General features: G+C 36.5%; 1 protein-coding gene and 1 long non-coding RNA gene across 9 annotated transcripts; both read left to right on the top strand.

Annotated features, from left to right (window-relative positions):
• Window positions 1–661: 661 nt before the first annotated feature.
• ical1 (islet cell autoantigen 1-like) lies at window positions 662–19,357 on the top strand. 8 transcript variants are annotated; one of them, XM_051895964.1, is made up of 18 exons: window positions 711–753; window positions 1,645–1,677; window positions 2,454–2,913; window positions 3,082–3,119; window positions 3,207–3,378; window positions 8,223–8,295; window positions 8,562–8,685; window positions 9,658–9,856; window positions 9,946–10,071; window positions 10,168–10,266; window positions 10,349–10,434; window positions 11,606–11,652; window positions 11,740–11,808; window positions 13,485–13,724; window positions 15,295–15,564; window positions 15,691–15,792; window positions 15,884–16,008; window positions 17,895–19,357. In XM_051895964.1, the coding sequence occupies exons 4-17, from the start codon at window positions 3,106–3,108 to the stop codon at window positions 15,997–15,999; spliced, it is 1,737 nt and encodes a 578-aa protein (XP_051751924.1). In that variant the 5' UTR covers window positions 711–753; window positions 1,645–1,677; window positions 2,454–2,913; window positions 3,082–3,105; the 3' UTR covers window positions 16,000–16,008; window positions 17,895–19,357. The 8 variants fall into 8 exon arrangements, with proteins under 8 accessions (XP_051751919.1, XP_051751925.1, XP_051751926.1 ...); XM_051895959.1 differs by lacking the exon at window positions 2,454–2,913 and having other exon boundaries at window positions 662–753; XM_051895965.1 differs by lacking the exon at window positions 2,454–2,913 and having other exon boundaries at window positions 664–753; window positions 13,488–13,724.
• LOC127513862 (uncharacterized) lies at window positions 4,168–8,206 on the top strand. The gene is made up of 2 exons (XR_007930513.1): window positions 4,168–6,377; window positions 6,470–8,206. It is a non-coding gene; the product is annotated as an uncharacterized LOC127513862 (long non-coding RNA).
• Window positions 19,358–20,698: the final 1,341 nt, after the last annotated feature.

Here is a 20,698-nt window from a genome sequence, read left to right as displayed (position 1 = left end):
TGTAGCTTCTGTGCCACCTTTGCAGTGCAAATATGAATTTTGTTGTTAATAATTTTATTTGATTGTAAATAGCTCCATATAGTGTCTTATTATTCTAACTGTATTTATTGATTAAAAACAAGTTTTTCAGGCGGTAATGTGGATCTTTTAGATGAATTTGAGGAGTGCTAGTCTGATCTTGGTCTCAACTCGGTCTTGCCCTGCCTTGGTCTTGGACTTGTCTCGGTCTCAACCCCTCAAAGTCTTGGTCTTGTCTTGGTCTCAACATACATTGGTCTTGGTCTTGACTTGGTCTCGGATTAGGTGGTCTTGACTGCAACATTACAAACAACAACCTAAAAGTACTACTAAAACCAGCAATCAGACCATGCTGGAACACCAGCAAATAATCTTAGGTGCTTTTTCAGCAGAAGTATTGTAATATTGTACTTTTACATCATGTATCTATTTAGCTGAAAACTTTAATTCAAAGCAAAGTATAATCACAAAAGGATTTCTGATACTATATATTGTAGTGTAGGCCTGTGTTATGTACATTACATTTCACTTGGCCAATAAACTCCAAATATATCCATTATATGTACACAGTATATATATATATATATATATATATATATATAAAATAAAAAGATATGTTTTCTTCATTAAGAACTAGCGGGCTGACTGTTTTTGCGCATGCGCTCTCGCTGTCTCTCAGCTCAGTGGAATGACGTGCGTGAACGTTCCCATCGCTGCTCACGGCAACGTCAGCGGGTAAGGAAATGCGATGTCCTAATAACAATTCTTTAAAATATATACACTCAAATATGATGAATGCAAACTGTAAAATATCACGACAAGTACAGTGTCAGTTTCGAGCTGCAGACTGAAGTCGTTATGTCACATTCGTGCTCTAAGTTAATAGGGTTATTATCGGGAAACGCAGCGCGAGCTCGATGTCTCCTTATCTTGTTTGGGATCCAGTAACTCTGCCTTTTTACAATATTTATTCGTTTATCTTCGCAAAGAGTCCATGAACACATGGTTAAATATATGTGTTAAAAACAAAGTAGCAGTTGTGTACAACAGTATGAGTGGAAAAATACAAGTTAATGTGATAAAAGCGAGCAGGCGGCTTGAAACTGTAACCAGACCCATGATGAGTTGGATGGGGAGGAAGGTGCGATCAGAACAGCTCATAAACACTACATTTAACATAACTATGTATTGTTTTGTGAGGGGAAAAGTACTGTTTGTGTTGTATTTAGTAAGAAAATTGTCAAAACAAACATTGATATTGCTTAAAAAAACAAGTCATGTGTTGAATGAATGTCAGGACAGGTGTTTGGTTCTTATTATAGTTTCTTTAGACTTGCATTAATCGTTTGCTTTTGCTTTTATTTGGATTCTATATGTGTCATTGACTTTGAGAAATTATGACCGTGAGAGACATGGCAGTCACTGCGAGAGCTAACAGCTGTTACCTCTGAAGAACAAAGACAGCAGTTTGAAAAGGGCAAATTTCTGAATTTCCTCAAAGCTCAGATTTATTCATTATTCATTTAAATTGTCCAGTGACTCTTAATTTGTAATACAGAAACAATTTAATAATTTGTTGTTTTATTTTTTAAATATTTGACATTGATGTTGTCCCATTAATTCCAGTGTCTGCTGAATGCCACCGCTGATTTTCGAAAAGTAAGTACTAAAATGTCTACATTTTACCATTCAAAAGTTTAAGATTTTGTAATGTTTTTGTCTCTTATGCTCACCATATCTGCATTTATTTGATCAAAAACAGTAAAACCAGTGATATTGTGAAATATTGTTACAGTTTAAAATAGCTGTTTTCTATTTTAATATGTAGGCCAATATATTCCTGTTAGTCTTCAGTGTCACATGATCCTTCAGAATCATTCTAATATGCTAATTTGGTGCTCAAGAAAAATATCTTATTATTATTATTATTATTATTATCATCAGTGTTAAAAACATTTGTGCTGCTTAATAGTTTTGTGGAAATTGTCATACTTTTTTTTTTTTTTTTCAAGATTCTATGATGAATAAAAAAGAGCATCATTAATTTGAAATATGAATCTTTAGTACCTTTATAAATCTTTACTGTCACTTTTGATCAACTTAAAGGGTTAGTTCACCCAAAAATGGAAATTCTGTCATTAATCACTCACCCTCATGTCGTTCCACACCTGTAAGACCTTCGTTCATCTTCAGAACACAAATTAAGATATTTTTGATGAAATCTGAGAGCTGTCTGACTCCATAGACAGCAATATAATCAACACTTTCAAGGTCCAGAAAGGTACTAAAGACATCGTTAAAACAGTCGATGTGACTGCAGTGGTTCAACCTTAATGTTATGAAGCGATGAGAATACTTTTTGTGCACAAAAACAAAACAAAAATGACGACTTTATTCAACAATCTCTTCTCTTCCCTGTCATTATACTTACGCAGGTGACGCAGTGAGCACAGTGAAGGCTTCCGTGTTTACGTCCAAATGCTGGCTCAGTATTGGCCAAAGCTGATCATGTGAGTGCATGCGTGTGCATGCGTATGATGCTGACGCAGGAGCCGGCCATTAATGAGTCGGCGTTCTGACGTAGAACCTGGAAGCGCTGGACGTAAACAACGTATGAGAATGACACAGAAGAGAAGATATTGTTGAATAAAGTCATTATTTTTGTTTTGTTTTTGCGCACAAAAAGTATTCTCGTCGCTTCATAACATTAAGGTTGAACCACTGCAGTCACATCAACTGTTTTAACGATGTTTTTAGTACCTTTCTGGACCTTAAAAGTGTTGATTGTATTGTATGGACGAGTCATAAAACGTTACCTCTTGGATTTCATCAAAAATATCTTAATTTGTGTTCTGAAGATGAACGAAGGTCTTACGGGTGTGGAATGACATGAGGGTGAGTAATTAATGACAGAAATTATAATTTTTGGGTGAACTAACCCTTTCTTGCTAATTAAACATTAATTTCTTTAAAAAAAATCTTACCGACCCAAAATGTTTGAACAGTGGTGCAGTTCGTGTGACTCAAAGCTTAAGGATGATAGTGTTTTTATCCCATTTGCAGATCTAAGCCACGCTCATCGAGAAGATGGACAGCTATGGGTTTGCATCTTAATTTTGCCCTATGAAGGTTACTCCTCCTCTTCTTAGATACTATATTTAAAAACACATGTCTGCACGTTCTTTCAGGTTCTCCAGTGATATGTTCAGCGGCAGAGCCGTTCTCGGGGAGGACAGCTCGGTCATGGCCCGCATGCAGAAGAAGTTCTGGAAGACCAAGCAGGTTCTGATCAAGGCCACCGGGAAGAAGGAAGACGAGCATGTGGTGGCGTCTGACGCGGACCTTGATGCCAAATTAGAGGTATGAGAACCTTTTTAAATGTAGTAAAAATTACCTCACTGACTCGGTCAGCAACAAGTGAAACTGTAACGTCACTAGGCTGGGTTTTTCTTTCAATGACTGTGTATGACTCATGCTGAATTTTAACATTTGAAAGCAAATTATTTGATGTGTTTGAGCCTCACAAAGGCAGAGGCAAATGGCTGAGATGGAGGGAGGTTAATTGAGTACTGTCACATGATGACAGGGAAGAGACGAGATGAATTGAGCTCTAGATGATGCTGTACTTTGATCAGCTGTGCTTGATATTACAACTGTGTATGTGTAGACATCCAGTCCAAATGGACCTATGGCTGTCTCTTTCTCGACTGTCTTATGCACACACTCACAACTGCTTTTTCTTCTCCTTTTCTCTCTTTACATAATCAGGCAGTGCGTGTTCCCTTATGTATCTGTATGCTTGTTGTGTCACAACAGTCCAAATTAGATCAGTCCAGTGCTGATTTAGGAAGGATACACAAACTCAAACACATAGGTGAGCGTTAAATGGATAGTTCCCCCAAAAATGAAAATTTGCTGTTAATTTACTCACCCTCAGGCCATCCAAGATGTTGGTGTCTTTTTTCTTCATTTAAACCGTAAAGAAGGTTTTTAGCTGAAACCGTCGTCCTTGGTGATTTGTATAATGCAAGTCAGTGGGTGTCGTCTGCATATGTTTTATTGAATCTCAAAGTGACGGCACCCATTGACTTCCATTATATGAATCACAGAGGACCACGCTTTCAGCTAAAAATCTTCTTTACTGTTCAACTGAAGAAAAAAAGTCATATACATCTTGGATGGCCTGAGGGGTAAGTAAATTAACCAAGTGTGTCTGACTGAGTCCTGCAGTACTACAAGCCACGCCCCTACTAATTACGCCCCCTACCTCAAGTTATGCCCCCTACAATGAAACAGCCATTCCAGAGCCCCCTCCTTTGGAATTGGGAAACTCTACAGTAAATTTTATTTTTATGGAAGGGGTAGATTTAGGGTAGTTTTAGGTTTTTAGCTATAATTACCATGAGTCTGTATTAATTTGATAGCATAATTTATTTTATGTTTTACTTAATAAGATTCGAAAGCAAAATAAGCTCGTTTTACAAACATCTCATACATAAAACAAAATAATTTACTTCAAAAGATTGTTTTAGTCAATGATATCTACGCTTGTTTCTTTACGGCAGACGTAACTTGTTGTAGTAGGTGTAATTTCTCAAATTAACAGCAATTTTTAATTTTTGGGTGATCTGTTCCTTTAACATATGCTCAGCAGTGTCAGAAATGAATTTTTTTCATTCAAAGGACCAGTTTTGTACCTTTGTACCAAATTTTTCAAGATATACTGCCATTCAAAAGTTTGAGGTCAGTAAGATTTTTTTAAAAGAAATTAATACTTTTTTTCAGAAAGTATGCAATAAATTGATAAAGTTACAGTAAAGACATTTATAATATTACAAAAGATTTCTATTTCAAATAAATGTTATATTAAAATTTCTATTCATCAAAGAATCCTGATTTCACAAAAATATTATTCAGCACAACAATTTCCAACATTGATAATAGTGAGAGATGTTACTTGAGCAGCAAATCAGCATATTAGAATGATTTCTGAAGGATCATGTGACACTAAAGACTGGAGTAATGATGCTGAAAATTTAGCATTGCCATCACAAGAATAAATCACATTTTAAAATATATTAAAATAGATTAAAATTGTAATAATACTTCACAACCTCTCTGTACTGTACTGTATTTTTGATCAAATAAATGCAATCTTGGTGAGTATAAGAGACTGAAACCCAACGTTTGTATGGTGTTTCAATCTTTAACTACATAGTCCTAGAATAGAATATTGTGAAATAAGTGCAGAGGAATGAATAAAAACAGTGAAATGCAAAATATATTACACAAACCTGAAATAATTAAATACAGTATGTTATATAATACAAATATACTTTATGTATTTGATCTCACTTTATCTTTGCTGCTGACCTTCGATGATCCAATAAGCAAAACTGACTTTAGTTAAACATCACATTTGTGTTTCATTTTGTTTTTATTGCTGAAGTAAGAGTGTTGAACTTTCTTCTCCTGCAAAAATATTTTTATAATTAATATTTTTATATTAATACTTGTTTTTAAAAAACAAACAAGCAAGCCCAGCATAATGCTATATTGGTCTGAAAGAGACAGATCTACAGCTAGCTGAAGGGAGAAAAAGTAACGCAAAAGTAATGTAGTACATTACTATGGAAGATGAAAAAGTCACAATTACCTTTTTTATTTTTAATTCAGTGGCGGAAACGAGCTTCCATTCATTACTTTTCATAAAAAGCAGCTACATAACATAATTGATTACTTTTTTAGGGAGTAACGCAATATAGTAACACATTACTTTTAAAAGTAACTTTCCCCAACACTGCTGATTAATAGTTAGCTTTTATAAGAGAAAGTAGCTCTCTTGTTACTTTTGATCAAGACCTAATAAAAATCCGTACTCCACTCACAGTTTAAGGAAGTGTGTGCATATGTGTGTTTGTCTAATCTTGCCCTGCCTCAGGCTGTTACACTTAAGCATATCCTGGTTTACTGGTCATTAGATGGTTTCATGGCTGTGCCGGTGTGCGAGAGAGCAACAGAGAGGCCACCATAAGCCCCCTGGCTGCTTGCTTAATGAACAGGTGTATCCACATTCACAGCTGCCATTATGTCCATATGAATTGGCTTTTATCCTGTTTACTCACAAAGCTCTATTTCCTTTTAACTTTAAAACAATGTGTCATCTTTATGGTGCGAAATGGCAGGATTTTACATAGGAAACTTCAATAACAGTGTTTGTTTAGGAGAGCCTGTTGTACAGACCTGATTCCTGAGGGTGTTCTGTTTGTCAGATCTGTGCTCAGAGTTAAAGAGTAACCTGAACGCAGACTCACCTGCAGGGGTCACACCTTCTTCAGTACACATGGACCTTAGTCTGGGTAGATGCGATTTAATTTGATGCACATGATTTTAACAATAATTTTGGTCACTTACCTGGAAGAGAATAAAATATGGGGTTTTCTCTGAATAGGATCTGCTGGAAGAACAATGTTTCTGAGGGTGGCAGAGCTCAGGGCCGATAACCCGAAGGTTGCTGGTGTGAGCCATGAACTATCATCATTGTGCCCTGTAATAAGTTTAATGCAAGTTGCTTTGGATAACGACTTCTGCTAAATTACCACCTACACTTCCTTTCAAAAGTTTGAGGTTGGTAAGATTTTTAAGAAGCAATCGAGTCCCTGAAGACTGACCATCCTAAAATTGTCAGTATAATAGAAAAAGTGGATTGCATGGTTTTAATATTGTTTCTTGTTGGATACCGGGCCATATGGGACTGGTTGGGAATGAACTGGCAGATAAAGCTGCTAAGGAAGCCCTACAGCTGGATGTCAAATACCAACATTTGATGTTAAAACAATTCTGAGTGTGTATGTTTCCAAAAAGTGGCAAATGGAGTAGGATGAATGTGTCTATAACAAATGTTTTTATTTTGAAAATAGAAATGACCATGTCGGATCGGTCACACAAGACTTACTCATGTATATTTATTGAAAGGGATAAATTTCTGCCTTTATGTGATTTTTGTAAGTGTTCCTTGACTGTGAAGCGTATTTTATTGGAATGTCCTACTTTAAATGATATTAGGCAATGTTCTTATTCAGAAAGTACATTAATGGACATTTTAAAAAAGATTTCTCCTGGAAAAGTATTCAAATTTTTATCGAATATCAAATTTGATAGATATCTATTATTATGGAATTGTTGTTTTGGCTGTTATATATACAATATTATTAAATGATTTATGTATATTATAATATATATTAATTTTATTACTCTTGAGTTTTTGTATGAATATAGCTTTTGATGCTAATATGGTGTTAAATAATATTTTTGCAGGCTGCATTTATTTATCAAAAATACATAAATTATAAATACAAAAAAATAATATTGTGAAATATTATGACTAAATATAATTTTAAAATATATTTAAAAAAATATTATAATTTAAAATATAATATAATATTATAATTTTAAAAAACTGTTTTGTATTTTAATATATTTTAAATTCTAATTTATTCCAGTAATGGCAAAGCTGATTTTTTTTTTAGTCCAGTCTTCAGTGTCACATGATCCTTCAGAAATCCTTCTAATATGCCATTCTAATATGCTCAAGTAACAATTCTTATTATTATCATTGTCGAAAACAGTTGTGCTGATTAATATTTTTGCTTTGATGAGTAGAATGTACAAAAGAACAGCATTTATTTAAAATTTTTTGTAACATTATAAATGTCTTTGTTATAACTTTTGATCAATTTAATGCATCCTTGCTGAGTAAAAGTATTATTTCTTACCCCAAACTTATGAACAGTAGTGTTCTTACTACTATTCTCAAGGTCTTACAACTTGAGTTGTGGTTTCAACTGATATTTTCTACAGCCCAACTCTTACGCAGCTCAACCATAATGAGTCATTTGTATAATTTCTGTGAATTTCTTCTTCCAGGTAGAGCACAAGTATACACGTTCTCCTGCTCTCTCAGATTGTCAGGGACTTAACATCCTTTGTTGCCATGACAGCGAGACTGGAAAGGCTATTTTTTGTGTTCTATTGTGTTGTCTGGGTTTTTGGAGACGTTAGTGTGGGTGACCAAATGTTCTGTCTGAGTATGTAAATGCTGAAGAGAATGAAAGGCTCAGAGATTTTATGGTGTGTAGCAAAAAACTAAAAAAAAATTAACATTTGTAATAAAAAAAACTAAAATATGTGTCTGTTTCCTTCAGTTTTTCCGTTCAGTCCAGAGCACTTGCACAGAACTCCTGAAAGTGATCGAGAAATACCAGCAACGAATCACACGTGAGTGAGGAACATGATCTTCCACCCTCTTTGTGTGCTCAAACACACACAGTCTTGTTCAGCTTGTTTTGAAAGCCATTGCGTAGCATACATTTTCTCAGTTTCCATGTGTACTGTTACTGTTCAGTCAAAAGTCAATTATAAGCTAAACTCTATGAATGTGTTTTTTTTATTGTTCTAGTAGTTGATAGCACATCAAATCAAGCCACATATCTTTTCTAATACTACGTTGTGGTAATAACCCTGTTTTTGCCCCCTCTCTTCAGACCTCTCTCAAGAGGAGAATGAGCTCGGGCTGTTCCTGCGCTTCCAGGCAGAGCATGATAAAACAAAAGCAGGCAATATGATGGACGCCACCAGTAAAGCTCTCTGCTGTTCCGCCAAGCAAAGGTAGGCACAAATATGAACAAATTAGGGCTTAAAATAATGAATTGTGCTCTATTTCATGATATTTTGGTAGTTATTATGTGCATATGTCAAGATTTAATACATCACAATTAGGGAAAATGTCATGATGTTTGAATAATAAACTAGTCATCCAACAACAGAGGAACCTGAAATGAGCCTTATTAAACAATCGATTAGGCAACCCACCTATATGATATTGAAAAAACATAGTTTCAGAGTTTGCACTTATTCAGGCTACCTGCTCTTCATTAATTTAGCTGTTTGAAATATGATATAAATGAACACAAATAAGTCAACAAATAATATTGAGCATAATATATAAATAATAAAGCATCTGCACAGCTTTTTGTAGAATTATTTTGATCAATCGAATGCATCCTTGCTGAATAAAAGTGTTTCTTTCCCCCACAAAACTGACTCTAATAGTGTATTTTATAGATATATATTTATTGAGCACCGAATCAGCATATTACAATGATTTCTGAAGGATCACGTGATGCTGAAGGCTGGAGTAATGATGCTGAAAATTCAGCTTAAATATCAAAATAGAAAACAGTGAATTGTATTAATATTATGAAATATTATTACTGTATTTTTATCAAATAAATGTGGTCAGTATAAGAATGTGAGCATAATTAATACAAATTTGTGAATGTTTAATATGTTAATTTATTAAATTGGAAAATAATGCCAACATGGAAACATTTTGACTAGTGGTCTCAGCCTTTTTTTCTTTTTACTTTCAAACTGTTAAACATTTAAGTTTAATTTTTATTGAATTAAACCAATTAAGTTACTTTGGCAGCCCTTGAAAGAATATTTCTATATTCTACACATTAAAGACAATCTTGAATGTGACATCTCTCTATCCTTGCATGCTACACCTACATCTGTAATCAGTGATTAAGCCAGCTACAACAATTTCCCTCTCCTCTTGTCCTCTCTCATGCCCAGGTTGGCTCTGTGTCCCCCTCTCCATCGATTGGAACAGGAAGTGGAGACGTTCCGGAGAAGAGCCATTGCCGACACCCTGCTGACAGTAAGCCGGATGGAGAAAGCCCGGACCGAGTATCGCGGAGCTCTGCTCTGGATGAAGGACGTCTCACAGGAACTAGACCCAGATACTTACAAACAACTGGAGAAATTTCGTAAGGTCAGACCATGAAAAGCGAGCGAGGGAGGGATTGCATCTATATACATGGAGGTTGAAATGTTCTGCTACTTGTGTGTGTTTGTGAACAGGTTCAGGCCCAGGTAAGAGGAACAAAAGTGCATTTCGAGAAGCTGAAGAATGACGTTTGTCAGAAAGTGGACATGCTGGGAGCCAGTCGCTGCAACATGCTTTCACATTCGTTATGCACTTACCAGGTATCATTTATCTTGTTCCACCTATTTTTCCTAACTAAACCTGTTTCATGCTTATGTTTGTAACCTTTTTCTTCTTATATTGTTTTATATCCATAGACAACGCTCCTGCAGTACTGGGAGAAGACTGCACATGTGATGTCTGGCATCCATGAGGCCTTCAAAGGATATGTACCCTACCAATTCACTACCCTCAAAGTAAGTGTCCATGCACAAATGTCAGAAAATAAACTGTTGTGATGTGATCTAAGCCCTCATTTGACTATATGTCTCATCACAGGAACTGAGGGACCCACTGGACCAGATTGCCTCTTCACATTCAGCAGAGGACAGCAAAGATGAGGAGAAGACGAAACATTCAGACAAGTGAGAACTCAGTTCGACACGGTCCATTTTGCAGCATTTTTGGCCATTAACCAGCCATTTTGCTGATTTTCAGCTTGTTCTTTACTAGGGGTGTGACAAGATCTCGAGCAATCGCTACGTTTGTATTACGCCTCCACTGACGTTTAGCTTTTTATAGAAATAAAAACCATTTAATTCTTTTGGATAACAGTCGCTTCAGTTCCATCCAGCTCAACCAACACAAGCTGCAGAGTCGTACGTAGTGCAGCAGGAATCAGAGTCCTCTGATCACATGATGAGAGTATGACAAGACCATGGCGGAGGATTTGTTGCACAACAGAGCCTAAGCTTATGACAATTGTCTTATCTTGATAATTCATACTCAGAAAGTATAACTGAAATGACATACAAGATGATTAGTTAAATCATTTGAAATGCACCTGCAGACTATTTTTTTCTAGTCCTGTATTTCATCATTGAGGATTTCTTAAATCTTGTTTCGTTCTCATGAACTCAACCTTGTGTTGTCTCGTCTCATCACACCCCTATTCTTTACATTATATTGTGTGCAGTATACATCACATGGTCAGTGAATCTCACGTAGACACATCTAGCAGTCCCCAGTTTTCTTTTTTATCTTTTTCATCAACAAAACATGTCTTCCCCTTGACGGCGCCTCGCTTGCCTCTCATTCTCAGATCTCTCATTCACTCTCTTTCCTCATTCCCTGCAACCCTCCGATTCCCTCAGATCGGGTCTCTTCAGGCGAGAGGCCTATTTGAAGGCTCTGGTTACTGATCTGTGAGTGGTACATTGTAATTCTATTAGAACCCCCTCCTGCCTCCGTGAACAGGAAACACTGCTTAAAGTTCCACTGTCATTTCCTGTTTTGGCAGTAGCAGATGAGATGGTGTATTTATTTCTGTGCCATCTGTGTTAGACATGCTGTAGTACGATATTGTGACAACCACTAGTTCAACACTCGCTTCCTAGGAATATCACTGTGACTCACTTTAATTTGTCAATTTTGATTTAATTTAAGGTGCTTTGTAATTCTTACCTGATACTACTGTGCATGTCATAGTAATAGTAATGTGAATCATCTCTTCCCATCTTAGAAATTATGCATCCATTAGTCATGCATCAGTGGTGTCTATCAATTTAATTTGGTGTTTGTATGTTTATGTTTCAGTCTTGTTTCACTTGAAGATGAACAGCTGGGTGAATCATCCGAAACTGGTATGTTTTACAGCTTTTAAAGCACATTCTGGGAAAACACTGAAGGGTTCAAGCTTCTTCGATGCTCTTTCTTTTTATCTTTACCAGTTTCTACTCATGCATTAGATGGACAGGGTAGAGGGTCTGACAGTTCTTTGTGTGCCAGTCTGGACTCTGGTAAGTTGTGTGTGTGTGTATATGTGTATTTGCGTACTAGGCTTTGCACGACAACTCATTGTTACTAAAAGTCTAGTCATCCAGAAGAGTAGACAATTATCATACTAAATGGCAAATGATGTAATTTTGGACAGTAATTTAATTTACATTAATTTAATTAAGTCCTTACAGTGGTACACAAGAATGCAATGAATCAGAAACAGTCTGTATCTAATGTCACCCAGAGTTGTTGTTTGGACATGCGCAGATATGAATGAATGTTCAGTTATGGCGGATTCTGATTAATATTGGCATATACCAGCTGATTTATTCTGATTTCTAGAAACCAGAATATTGGCTTAATCTGCCTAATGCACATATGGTGATATTCTGATTCATATCAAAGTATTCTTGTGGATGTAAATAGTCACTTTTTACCTCATGTATTAGTGTCAAAATTAGACTTCGGTACCAAGTTGGTACTGAAATTTTAAAAATGTGACGGTACCAGCATTTCTCCCTAGCATTTTGAGCGCTTTTGAGTGGATTCTTAAACACCTCTGATTGGCCATTGTGTTCACACGCTCAACAGATATGTTTGTGATTGGCTACAATGATCAACGCACAGGACCGTTTGAAAGCACACGGAAGTGTTTAAAAACGCTTGGAGAGTGGGAGTGTTTGAAAGCAGGCGTCCATCAGCAGACCGGACCGCTGATAGACGCCTGCTTTCAAACACTCCTGCGTGTATCTGTGTAAGCACTCGGTTAAGAGTGTCAAAGATGTCTGTTTACAACATGTTTTTGAAGCGTTGATCATTGTAGCCAATCACAGACATATCTGTTGAGCATGTGAACACAATGGCCAATCAGAGGTGTTTAAGAATCCGCTCAAAATGCTAGGGGGAAATGCTGGTATCGTCACATTTTTAAAATTTCAGTACCGACTTGGTACTGAAGTTGATACTTTTCACACCAAGTGTCTTGTGAAGCTGATGTGTGTGTGAGAAACGAATGCTCACATATCTCCATTGCCCAATTCATACTGCTTTCTAATGGTGGATAATAAGACCAACAATATAGTTATTTTTGCTAGAAATAATGTTGTTACTATGCCAATTTTAGATAACAACATTAAAATTTCACAATTATTCATTCTACACAATACTAGCCTAAGTAATATAAGTAAGAAGTTATAGAAGCTTACAGAAGACAGGTAAACAGTCAGTAATAAAATAAGAACAAGGAAGCTAATTACAAGCAATAGGACAAATAAATACAATAGAACAAAGAAGAAACAAATGAAATTTAGTTTTTCAGGTGGGTCTATCTAACAGAAGTACAAACTACCGAACTGGATAAATTAATCAAATGTAAGATAAAACACTGTCAATGCACTGCAGTTTTCGCCAGTCTTTATTGCCCTAACATGCCAGTAACTTTAAGCAGTACTGCCCATTGAAAGCTACGTGGATAACATGACATATCGCAATATATATCTCAGTCGGTTGACATTTTGTATCATTATATTGTCATACCGCCCAGCCCTAACTGTCACAATGAAGAAGCAGCAACTGAAGTCATATGATCCATGACTAGTTGACACAGACTTAAAGCATCATAGTGGTAGAATCAACTTTAGTGTGTTTGACAGCTTTTATTTACAGTATGTCTGTTTGTATCTCCGCCCCTGTACAGCAGCCTTGAATGAACAGTTAGGCCCCACTGGTGGATCTAGCACAGATGACGACCTTCTGTTAATGACCCCTGAGCCTGGCTCAGTCCCTTCTCTTACTCCAACCTTGACCCCCTCCCTACACCCATCTATGTCCGCTATGCAGCCTCAACTGTCGAGGCCGCCTGCTATTCAGTGGGACATAGGTACCTCGTATGAGGAAAAGCAAGATGTGTTACCCAGCAGCCTACGACCTGAAATAGGTATAAATGCCTGACTGGGCATCTCTTGAAGGCTCCCTTACGGCCTGTTCTTACTCTCTAAAATCAATCCTAAACCTCTTTCGGATGTGCTTTAACACCCTGATCTAGAAGTCTTTGGATCTATCAGAAATATTCAGAAACTTTTTATGCTTACAGCTTTTTCAGATTTCCTCCTGATCTGTAAACACTCTTCTCCATTAACACAACAGTGCGCTTTCTTTTCTTCAAACTTGTAAAAGCATTTCTAAAAACTGTTTTTTTCTTCAAGGTGCTTTATTTTTCTCATTCTTTTTGTGGTCTGTGTAATTTCTGTGCACCCTTGGAGGATTCTAGTTTTTTTTTTTTCTTCATATTTAACTTAAATTTACCCTGTTTTGCCTATTGTTGCTGATGAACTAATATTTATGCTTTTATGTGTAAATTATGTAACCATGTGTTTCTTGAAGCTTGTCTTTGATTTTTTTTTTCCTTAAGCTTCTTATTTGTTTGCTGCTTTTTATTTTTTCCCTCAGTATTTTTGTCTTGTCTTCCAGTACAAATATCTAAACATTCTAAAACCAAGATACATTTACAGGCAAAGCAAACTTATATATATATATATTATTGTTTTCTAAAACAAATGTATTAAAATTAAGTGATTTTAAGCTTAAAAAAAGTAACCCAAAGCCCCCCCCGACCCCCCCCCCCCCCCCCCCCCCCCCAAAAAAAAAAAAATTGATAATTTTTTTCAGAAAATAAGACTTAATATCTTGTCATTTTGATTCTCAAGTAAATGTTTCTTGATTTAACCCTGTAAAGCCTGACATTTGAAATAATAGTCAGAAAAATCTTTTTTTTTTTTTTTTTTTTTTTTTTTTTTTAAAGGAGCAGTTTATTGAACCTTTATACATAATATATATTTAATAATAATTTGCATATATGTTTTTGTTATCTATCATATTTGATCAGGCTTTTATGGGTCATATAGTATGATATAGGAGAATATGGAGCTCATATGTGATAAGGGAATTCAGTTTTATTCAGAGGCCCAATCTTGGCAAAATATGCAATTTGGTGCAGTTGCTAATATTTATTTGGCCAAAAAGTAAGATGAATCCCATTCCAATACAATCATAATTGAGAGAAGTACAAATAAATGTTCCTCAAAGGCATGGTTTATCAAAAATTTTTCTAAAAAAAAAAAAAATTATATATGTATAATCAAGTAAACTAAGTTGCTTCAGTCTAGTTAGTCTTCATCCTTTAATATTACAAACAATATAAAAGTTATTCTTACATTTGCTTTATAAAAATCAGTAAAGATTTCAATTTTAGAATTATACTAAAAGGCCTTTCACTTGCTAAAAAAGAATAAACTATCAATAAGACGACATGTAGTAGATTGTGTACAACAGGTATTTCAGCAAAGTTTTGATCATGTTGATCATTTTGAAGCTGTATAAATTTGTGTATCAAAAATGATACAGTAGGCTTTATAGGGTTAGGAATGTTTAGATATTTGTACTGGAAAAGTACTGAGGAAGCAATTCAGTTTTTGCAGTTTAAAAGCCTCATTATCTTTTTATTGTAGTAGGCAGGGATCTGCTGTCTGAGGCTTTACATTCTGTCGAAGGGAGAGAAGAGGAGGGAGAGCGAGGTGAACTGGCATTCCTGCAGGATCTGCTGAGTCCTGGGGCTGCGGGTGGCGCTAGTGAGTTCAGTAAGGCGTGGCAGGATGCTTTCGGCTGTTTTGAGGCCCCTTCTGCTCCTGTTGCTGCCGCCTCACTGCAGCCAGAAACTGCGAACACACCCTCTGGCTTCCTGCCATCACAGCTCCTGGACCATAGTCTCAGCACCACAGGTTTGACAAATCATTCAGTTTGCCCTCTAGTGGCTGGAGGAATGAACAGTACAGTTTTGTTGTGCTACTTGGATGCAGTGCAGTCAGTGTGATGTCACTCGTATTCATTCTCTTTCTGTTATTCAGGATGGGCGACTCCACCTATGTTTCAAGCCCCACCCCTCCAACCACCTTCTAGTGGAGGACAATCTCAGCCTACAAAGAATATTCCAAACTCTTCGGCCAGTGGTGAGAGTTTTATGAATTTTCAAGAACTATAGATGGACATGGACAGTCTTTACTGTTTCTGTAGTGATTTGTCTCTCTCTCTGTCTTTTAGCACCTAAAGGAAGCTCCAGGGACATGTCTGCCTGGTTTAACCTCTTTGCAGATCTTGACCCTCTGTCCAACCCAGACGCTATTGGACGCAGTGATCAGGAGTTCCTCAATGCCTGAGGAGTGTTGGTGTGTATATATTTATCATTGACAAACAGGTTCCAAGTTTATAGAAATGTACTCTGTCTATTCATGCTGATTTTGGTGTAGTTATTGTTAACTAAAACTAGTTAAAAAGTTTTTGTTAATTGAAATAAAATATAATTATTAGATGAAAAACATAAAGTACATAATAGAAAATTAAAAAATGTTGCCTTGGCAACTTACTAAAATAAATACTTTTAAGTACTAAATTGACTAAAACTATAACTGAAATAAAAATTAAGCTAAATGGAAATATTAAAAAAAACTACAACTATTAAAAATAACAAAAGCACACAAAATTCATACCTGCAAACTAGTCGCTTTTTGTCGTTTTGAATCAAAATATATCGTTTATGTGAATCGCGTAGATCCGAAGAGTTTGTTTGTTTTTTCAGGGTGAGTTTGCAGGCACAATAAATTGAAAATGGGCTACTTTCCCATAGACTGGAGTGAGACCATAAACGTCTCTCGAGCTGTCGTGATCTTTTTTGGCACTCTGTGGTGTGACTGACACATCGCTGTAGCGCTTCAGTTCAAACAGAGGCAGAGCGCACGTGAACCGATCATCTCTTCCGCTTTACAACACGAAATAAACATGAATGGATGTAGGATGAATAAATACCGAAGGTATGTTGAAAGATCCAGTACAACTTACTGAAATCCGTATCATGTCATATGTAATGTTAATCGATCAATCATTGTTTCAACCGCGGAAAAGCGCCAATAAAATAGTTTGTAAAAATGTCACATTTAACGTAACATTTACCTCAGAAAAGCCGTTCAATGTCAAAAAACTTGTTAGTCAGCTACAAAAATGAACTTAGAGATGAGCATTATGATATATATCCTCTGTGACTATAGGCCATTGCATATTCATGTACTTAACATGTGCTTCAATACTGAAGGTATAAAACCGTTTTATGACAGCCACCATTTAAATGTTTAGGCCGATATTAAAAACAAAAACATAATTAAAAACATAATTATGTCATTAAAAAGTTATTATAAAAACTTCTTTATGTGTAATTTATATGTAAGTAGCATACGAATCAACTAATTTTAACCTTTAATATTATAATGATGTACCAGCTGTGGTTCCCTGTATAGTTTACAGCATTAGTTGAGAGATATTTTTTTCTTTGAGGAAATTTGCCATGTACTGCACCTGATAGACCACAAATTAATCATTATTCAATTGAAGGTAATCAAATCAAAATCAAATTGCAAGCTTCTGAATCAAAATCAAATCCAATTGTGAAATTTGTGTCAATGCCCAGCCCTATAGTGTCAATAAATGTTTTTGGGTTTTTTTGTTTGTTTGTTTTTTTTTAAGCAAATGTTGTTTTTTTCCATTTATTTTCTTGTCAGAGTGCACCAGAATGCTTGGTTTATATGTTAAAATCCTGAACATTTTCTCCTGGGGGACGATGCCCCCAAACCCCCCTACTACTATTTACTTTGTAAACATGTCACCTTTTTCACCACTTTGGAGTTTGCAGGTATGAAAATGACTACAATTAAAAATAAAAGTAAAATAACAAAAAAAAAAAAAAAATTTTTGAATCATTTTTTTAAAATAATTTTCGCCAAACTGCAGTTTTTGTTTTTCTTCATTGTGATATCAGGACAGTTGTATTACCTTGACATATTTTATTCATACTTTCAAAAAGCTTCAAAAGGAATTTTAGTTCAAAAAAAAAAAAAAAAAAAAAACACCAGAAAAATCATATTCTAATGATTGTATTGTATTTGCATTTTTAATGTTTTTTTGAATATTAGATCATTTATGTGTCCATTCATACGCCGGATGTGATCTTGTGTTGCGAAAGGGAAATTGCACATGTCGTAACGCTGCCTCTTACCTCTCTCAGTGAAGGATGGTATGGAGCTGAATCGCCTCCCAAACATTCTTTATCTGTTAGAATGACGGAAAGAAGTGCATATCCCAAGCCTTTATTCAGAGCTGGAACACTACCTCTCCTGGAATGATTCAACCTGAGCCAAGGAAGCATCCAGAAATCTGAATCCATATTCCACACTGGAAGGTTTCTGAGATATGGGAATGTGTCTCTTTCCTCCTTTCTATCATTGTGTGTGTGAGTGTGTGAATTTACTGTTTGTACATTAGGGTAAAATGTTGAAGACTTCATCGCTATATCACTAAAGTGTTGTTACATGAGAATAAAGTATCTGTTACTTTATGAAGTGCACATGTTTAAAGGGACATGAAGGTTTGCCCATCTCTTATGTGGAGGGCTGGTTTGGTTTGCATAGGACCAAAAAACAAGTGTGTGTATACTAAATATCTGTTTGCTTTGTACAATAGGGGAGTTTTTAATGTCCAGAAACAGGGTTACAGATTTATAACATCTATTATAGACTGTATTTTTAATCAAGACTGATACCCAAAGTCTGTGAAGCATAAATCACACAAAAAATATTTTTGAAGTCACGTTCACTGGATTAGTTTAACCCTAAATGAGAAATATATGAAATTATTTATTAATATAATAAAAAAAGTGTTACTGTAAACTACATATGCAAGTGGTGTGCTGTGCCATTAGTTTGGTAGGAATGAGAAGGTCACATTTCACTGGAACAAATAATAGGTGATGCAATCTTGTTTTTAGTGACAAAATGCTAAAACATTCTCACTCAGAGAAATAACTTCTCCCAAATGATCTTCACATTCACACTGTGATGCAAAACACTGGAATGTGTGTTTGTGAACATGTTTTTTTATTTTGTATTTCACCTTTAGCACAGAATTACATAAATATCCTTCTCTTGAAAACATACACATTTCATTTTTTCTCTGATTATCATATTTGGACTGATCAGGAGTGAGTTTATCTGAAACTATGACCAGTCGGTTTTCTGTTGCATTAAAGAAATCAATGCTTGCACTAAACTGTCTCCGAGTGAAATCTTGGCTTGTTCTAGAATGTATGTTGTATGTTTTAACCATAGACTTGTCTGTTGATCTGAATAGTTTGTGTAGGTGGAGAATTTCTCACAAGATATCACTCCATATGTACTGGAGCACATGTTTCTGTCTTTGAGTGCAGTTTAACAGTTTGAAGTGTCACTTTCTGTATTAGAGAAATTGTGTTTGAAACTATATGTTCATGTATCACTGTCTTTTTTTCTTTTTTTTTTGACTTTGTAAGAAAAAGAATGTACACAGCACCATTCACAGCTGCTTTCATCTGTTTATTTTATGCAACTTTGCCTTTTGTTTCAGTTAAAAATAATGTACTTGTATAATTTCATTGAAGGAAACTGCAATGGGAGATCTTACATCTGAGAGCAAATAAATTTGAGTAGAATTGTTTCTGAATGTTATTTCTCATTATTAGATGATCTTGCATGTTGCCAAAAATCAGATTTGATCTTTTTTTATCCTGTTAAAGGTACACTATGTAACCTTTTTGTTCAAAATTAAAGAAATTTAAAGAATGAGTCAACGCATCTTCAACCCTTCTTCCAAAATATGTTTTTGTCTTACCCTGACTTACTGTGGTAAGCCTATTATGTTTTAAACGTAATGGTTTTCGCGAGAAATTGCGTATACGTCGCTCGCCCATGCATGTTTTGTCATATCCAGAAATAGAGAAAAGTTGCTCCAGCTACTCTGGCCCTGTCCCAAATGAGACCCTAAACACTCGCAGCCTTCCTACGAGTCCACGCTTTCGTGACATAACGCCGCTTTGACTGTTGGGAAGAAGTCTGTGGCCCTGTCCCAAATGGCACACCTCATGTGCACTTTTGGTCTTGTGGACTTACAATGGCCGCTGCGTGCGTGTGTCCGTTAAGACCGTAGGGTGTCTCATTCATAATTTAAGCTTAAAGACGGGTGCTCGTGAGCGCCCCCTTTGCGGCTGCTATGAGCCCTCGATGCGCACTTCTGCTGAGCCCGCAAGACTGTGGCCCTGTCCCAAATGGCACCCTAAACACTCACGGCCTTCCTACGAGTCCGCACTTTCATGACGCAACATCGCTTTGACTGTCGGGAAGAAGTCTGCCGCAGAGCTCACACCAGTGCGGGCTCAGCAAAAGTGCGCATCGAGGGCGCATATCAGCCGCAAAGGGGGCGCTCGCGAGCACCCTTCTGAAGCCTAAAATTGAAAAATGGGACACCCTACGGTCTTGTGGACTTAACGGACATGCGTACGCGGCAGTCATTGTAAGTCCACAAGACCGAAAGTGCATAGAAGTGTGCCATTTGGGACAGGGTCTGTGAGCTACGCAGAGGACTTTACCCGGCAGTCAAAGCGGTATTACGTCGTGAAAGTGCAGACTCAGAGGAAGACCGTGAGGGTTTAGGGTGCCATTTGGGACAGGGCCTGTTGTGGACAAAGAAAGAAAAAAAAAAGTCTGTTGTGGAGCTCACACCAGTGCGGGCTCAGCAAAAGTACGCATCAAGAGCGCATAGCGGCCGCAAAGGGGGCGCTCGCGAGCACCCTTCTGAAGCCTAAAATAGACAAATGGGACACCCTACGGTCTCGTGGACTTAACAGAAACGCGCACGCGGCAGCCATTGTAAGTCCACAAGACCGAAAGTGCATAGAAGTGTGTCATTTGGGACAGGGCCTTTGACGCGTGTATGATTTGTGAGTGGCACTGGTTAGTTGTCACAACGAGCAGTGGAGCACGCTAAATCTTGTACCTCCAG

Source organism: Ctenopharyngodon idella, chromosome 6, assembly GCF_019924925.1.
Source record: "Ctenopharyngodon idella isolate HZGC_01 chromosome 6, HZGC01, whole genome shotgun sequence".
In the NCBI taxonomy this organism is placed as follows: domain Eukaryota; kingdom Metazoa; phylum Chordata; class Actinopteri; order Cypriniformes; family Xenocyprididae; genus Ctenopharyngodon; species Ctenopharyngodon idella.
The sequence above is the reverse complement of the archived record's forward strand: the minus strand, read 5'-3'. Positions and strand labels throughout refer to the sequence as shown.

Excerpts from the sequence above, each read along its gene's own strand:
- ical1 (XM_051895959.1), top strand. Across the intron at positions 10,072-10,167 it reads ATTCGTTATGCACTTACCAG|ACAACGCTCCTGCAGTACTG; the intron begins GTATCATTTATC and ends TTATATCCATAG. Across the intron at positions 13,725-15,294 it reads CAGCCTACGACCTGAAATAG|TAGGCAGGGATCTGCTGTCT; the intron begins GTATAAATGCCT and ends TTTTTATTGTAG.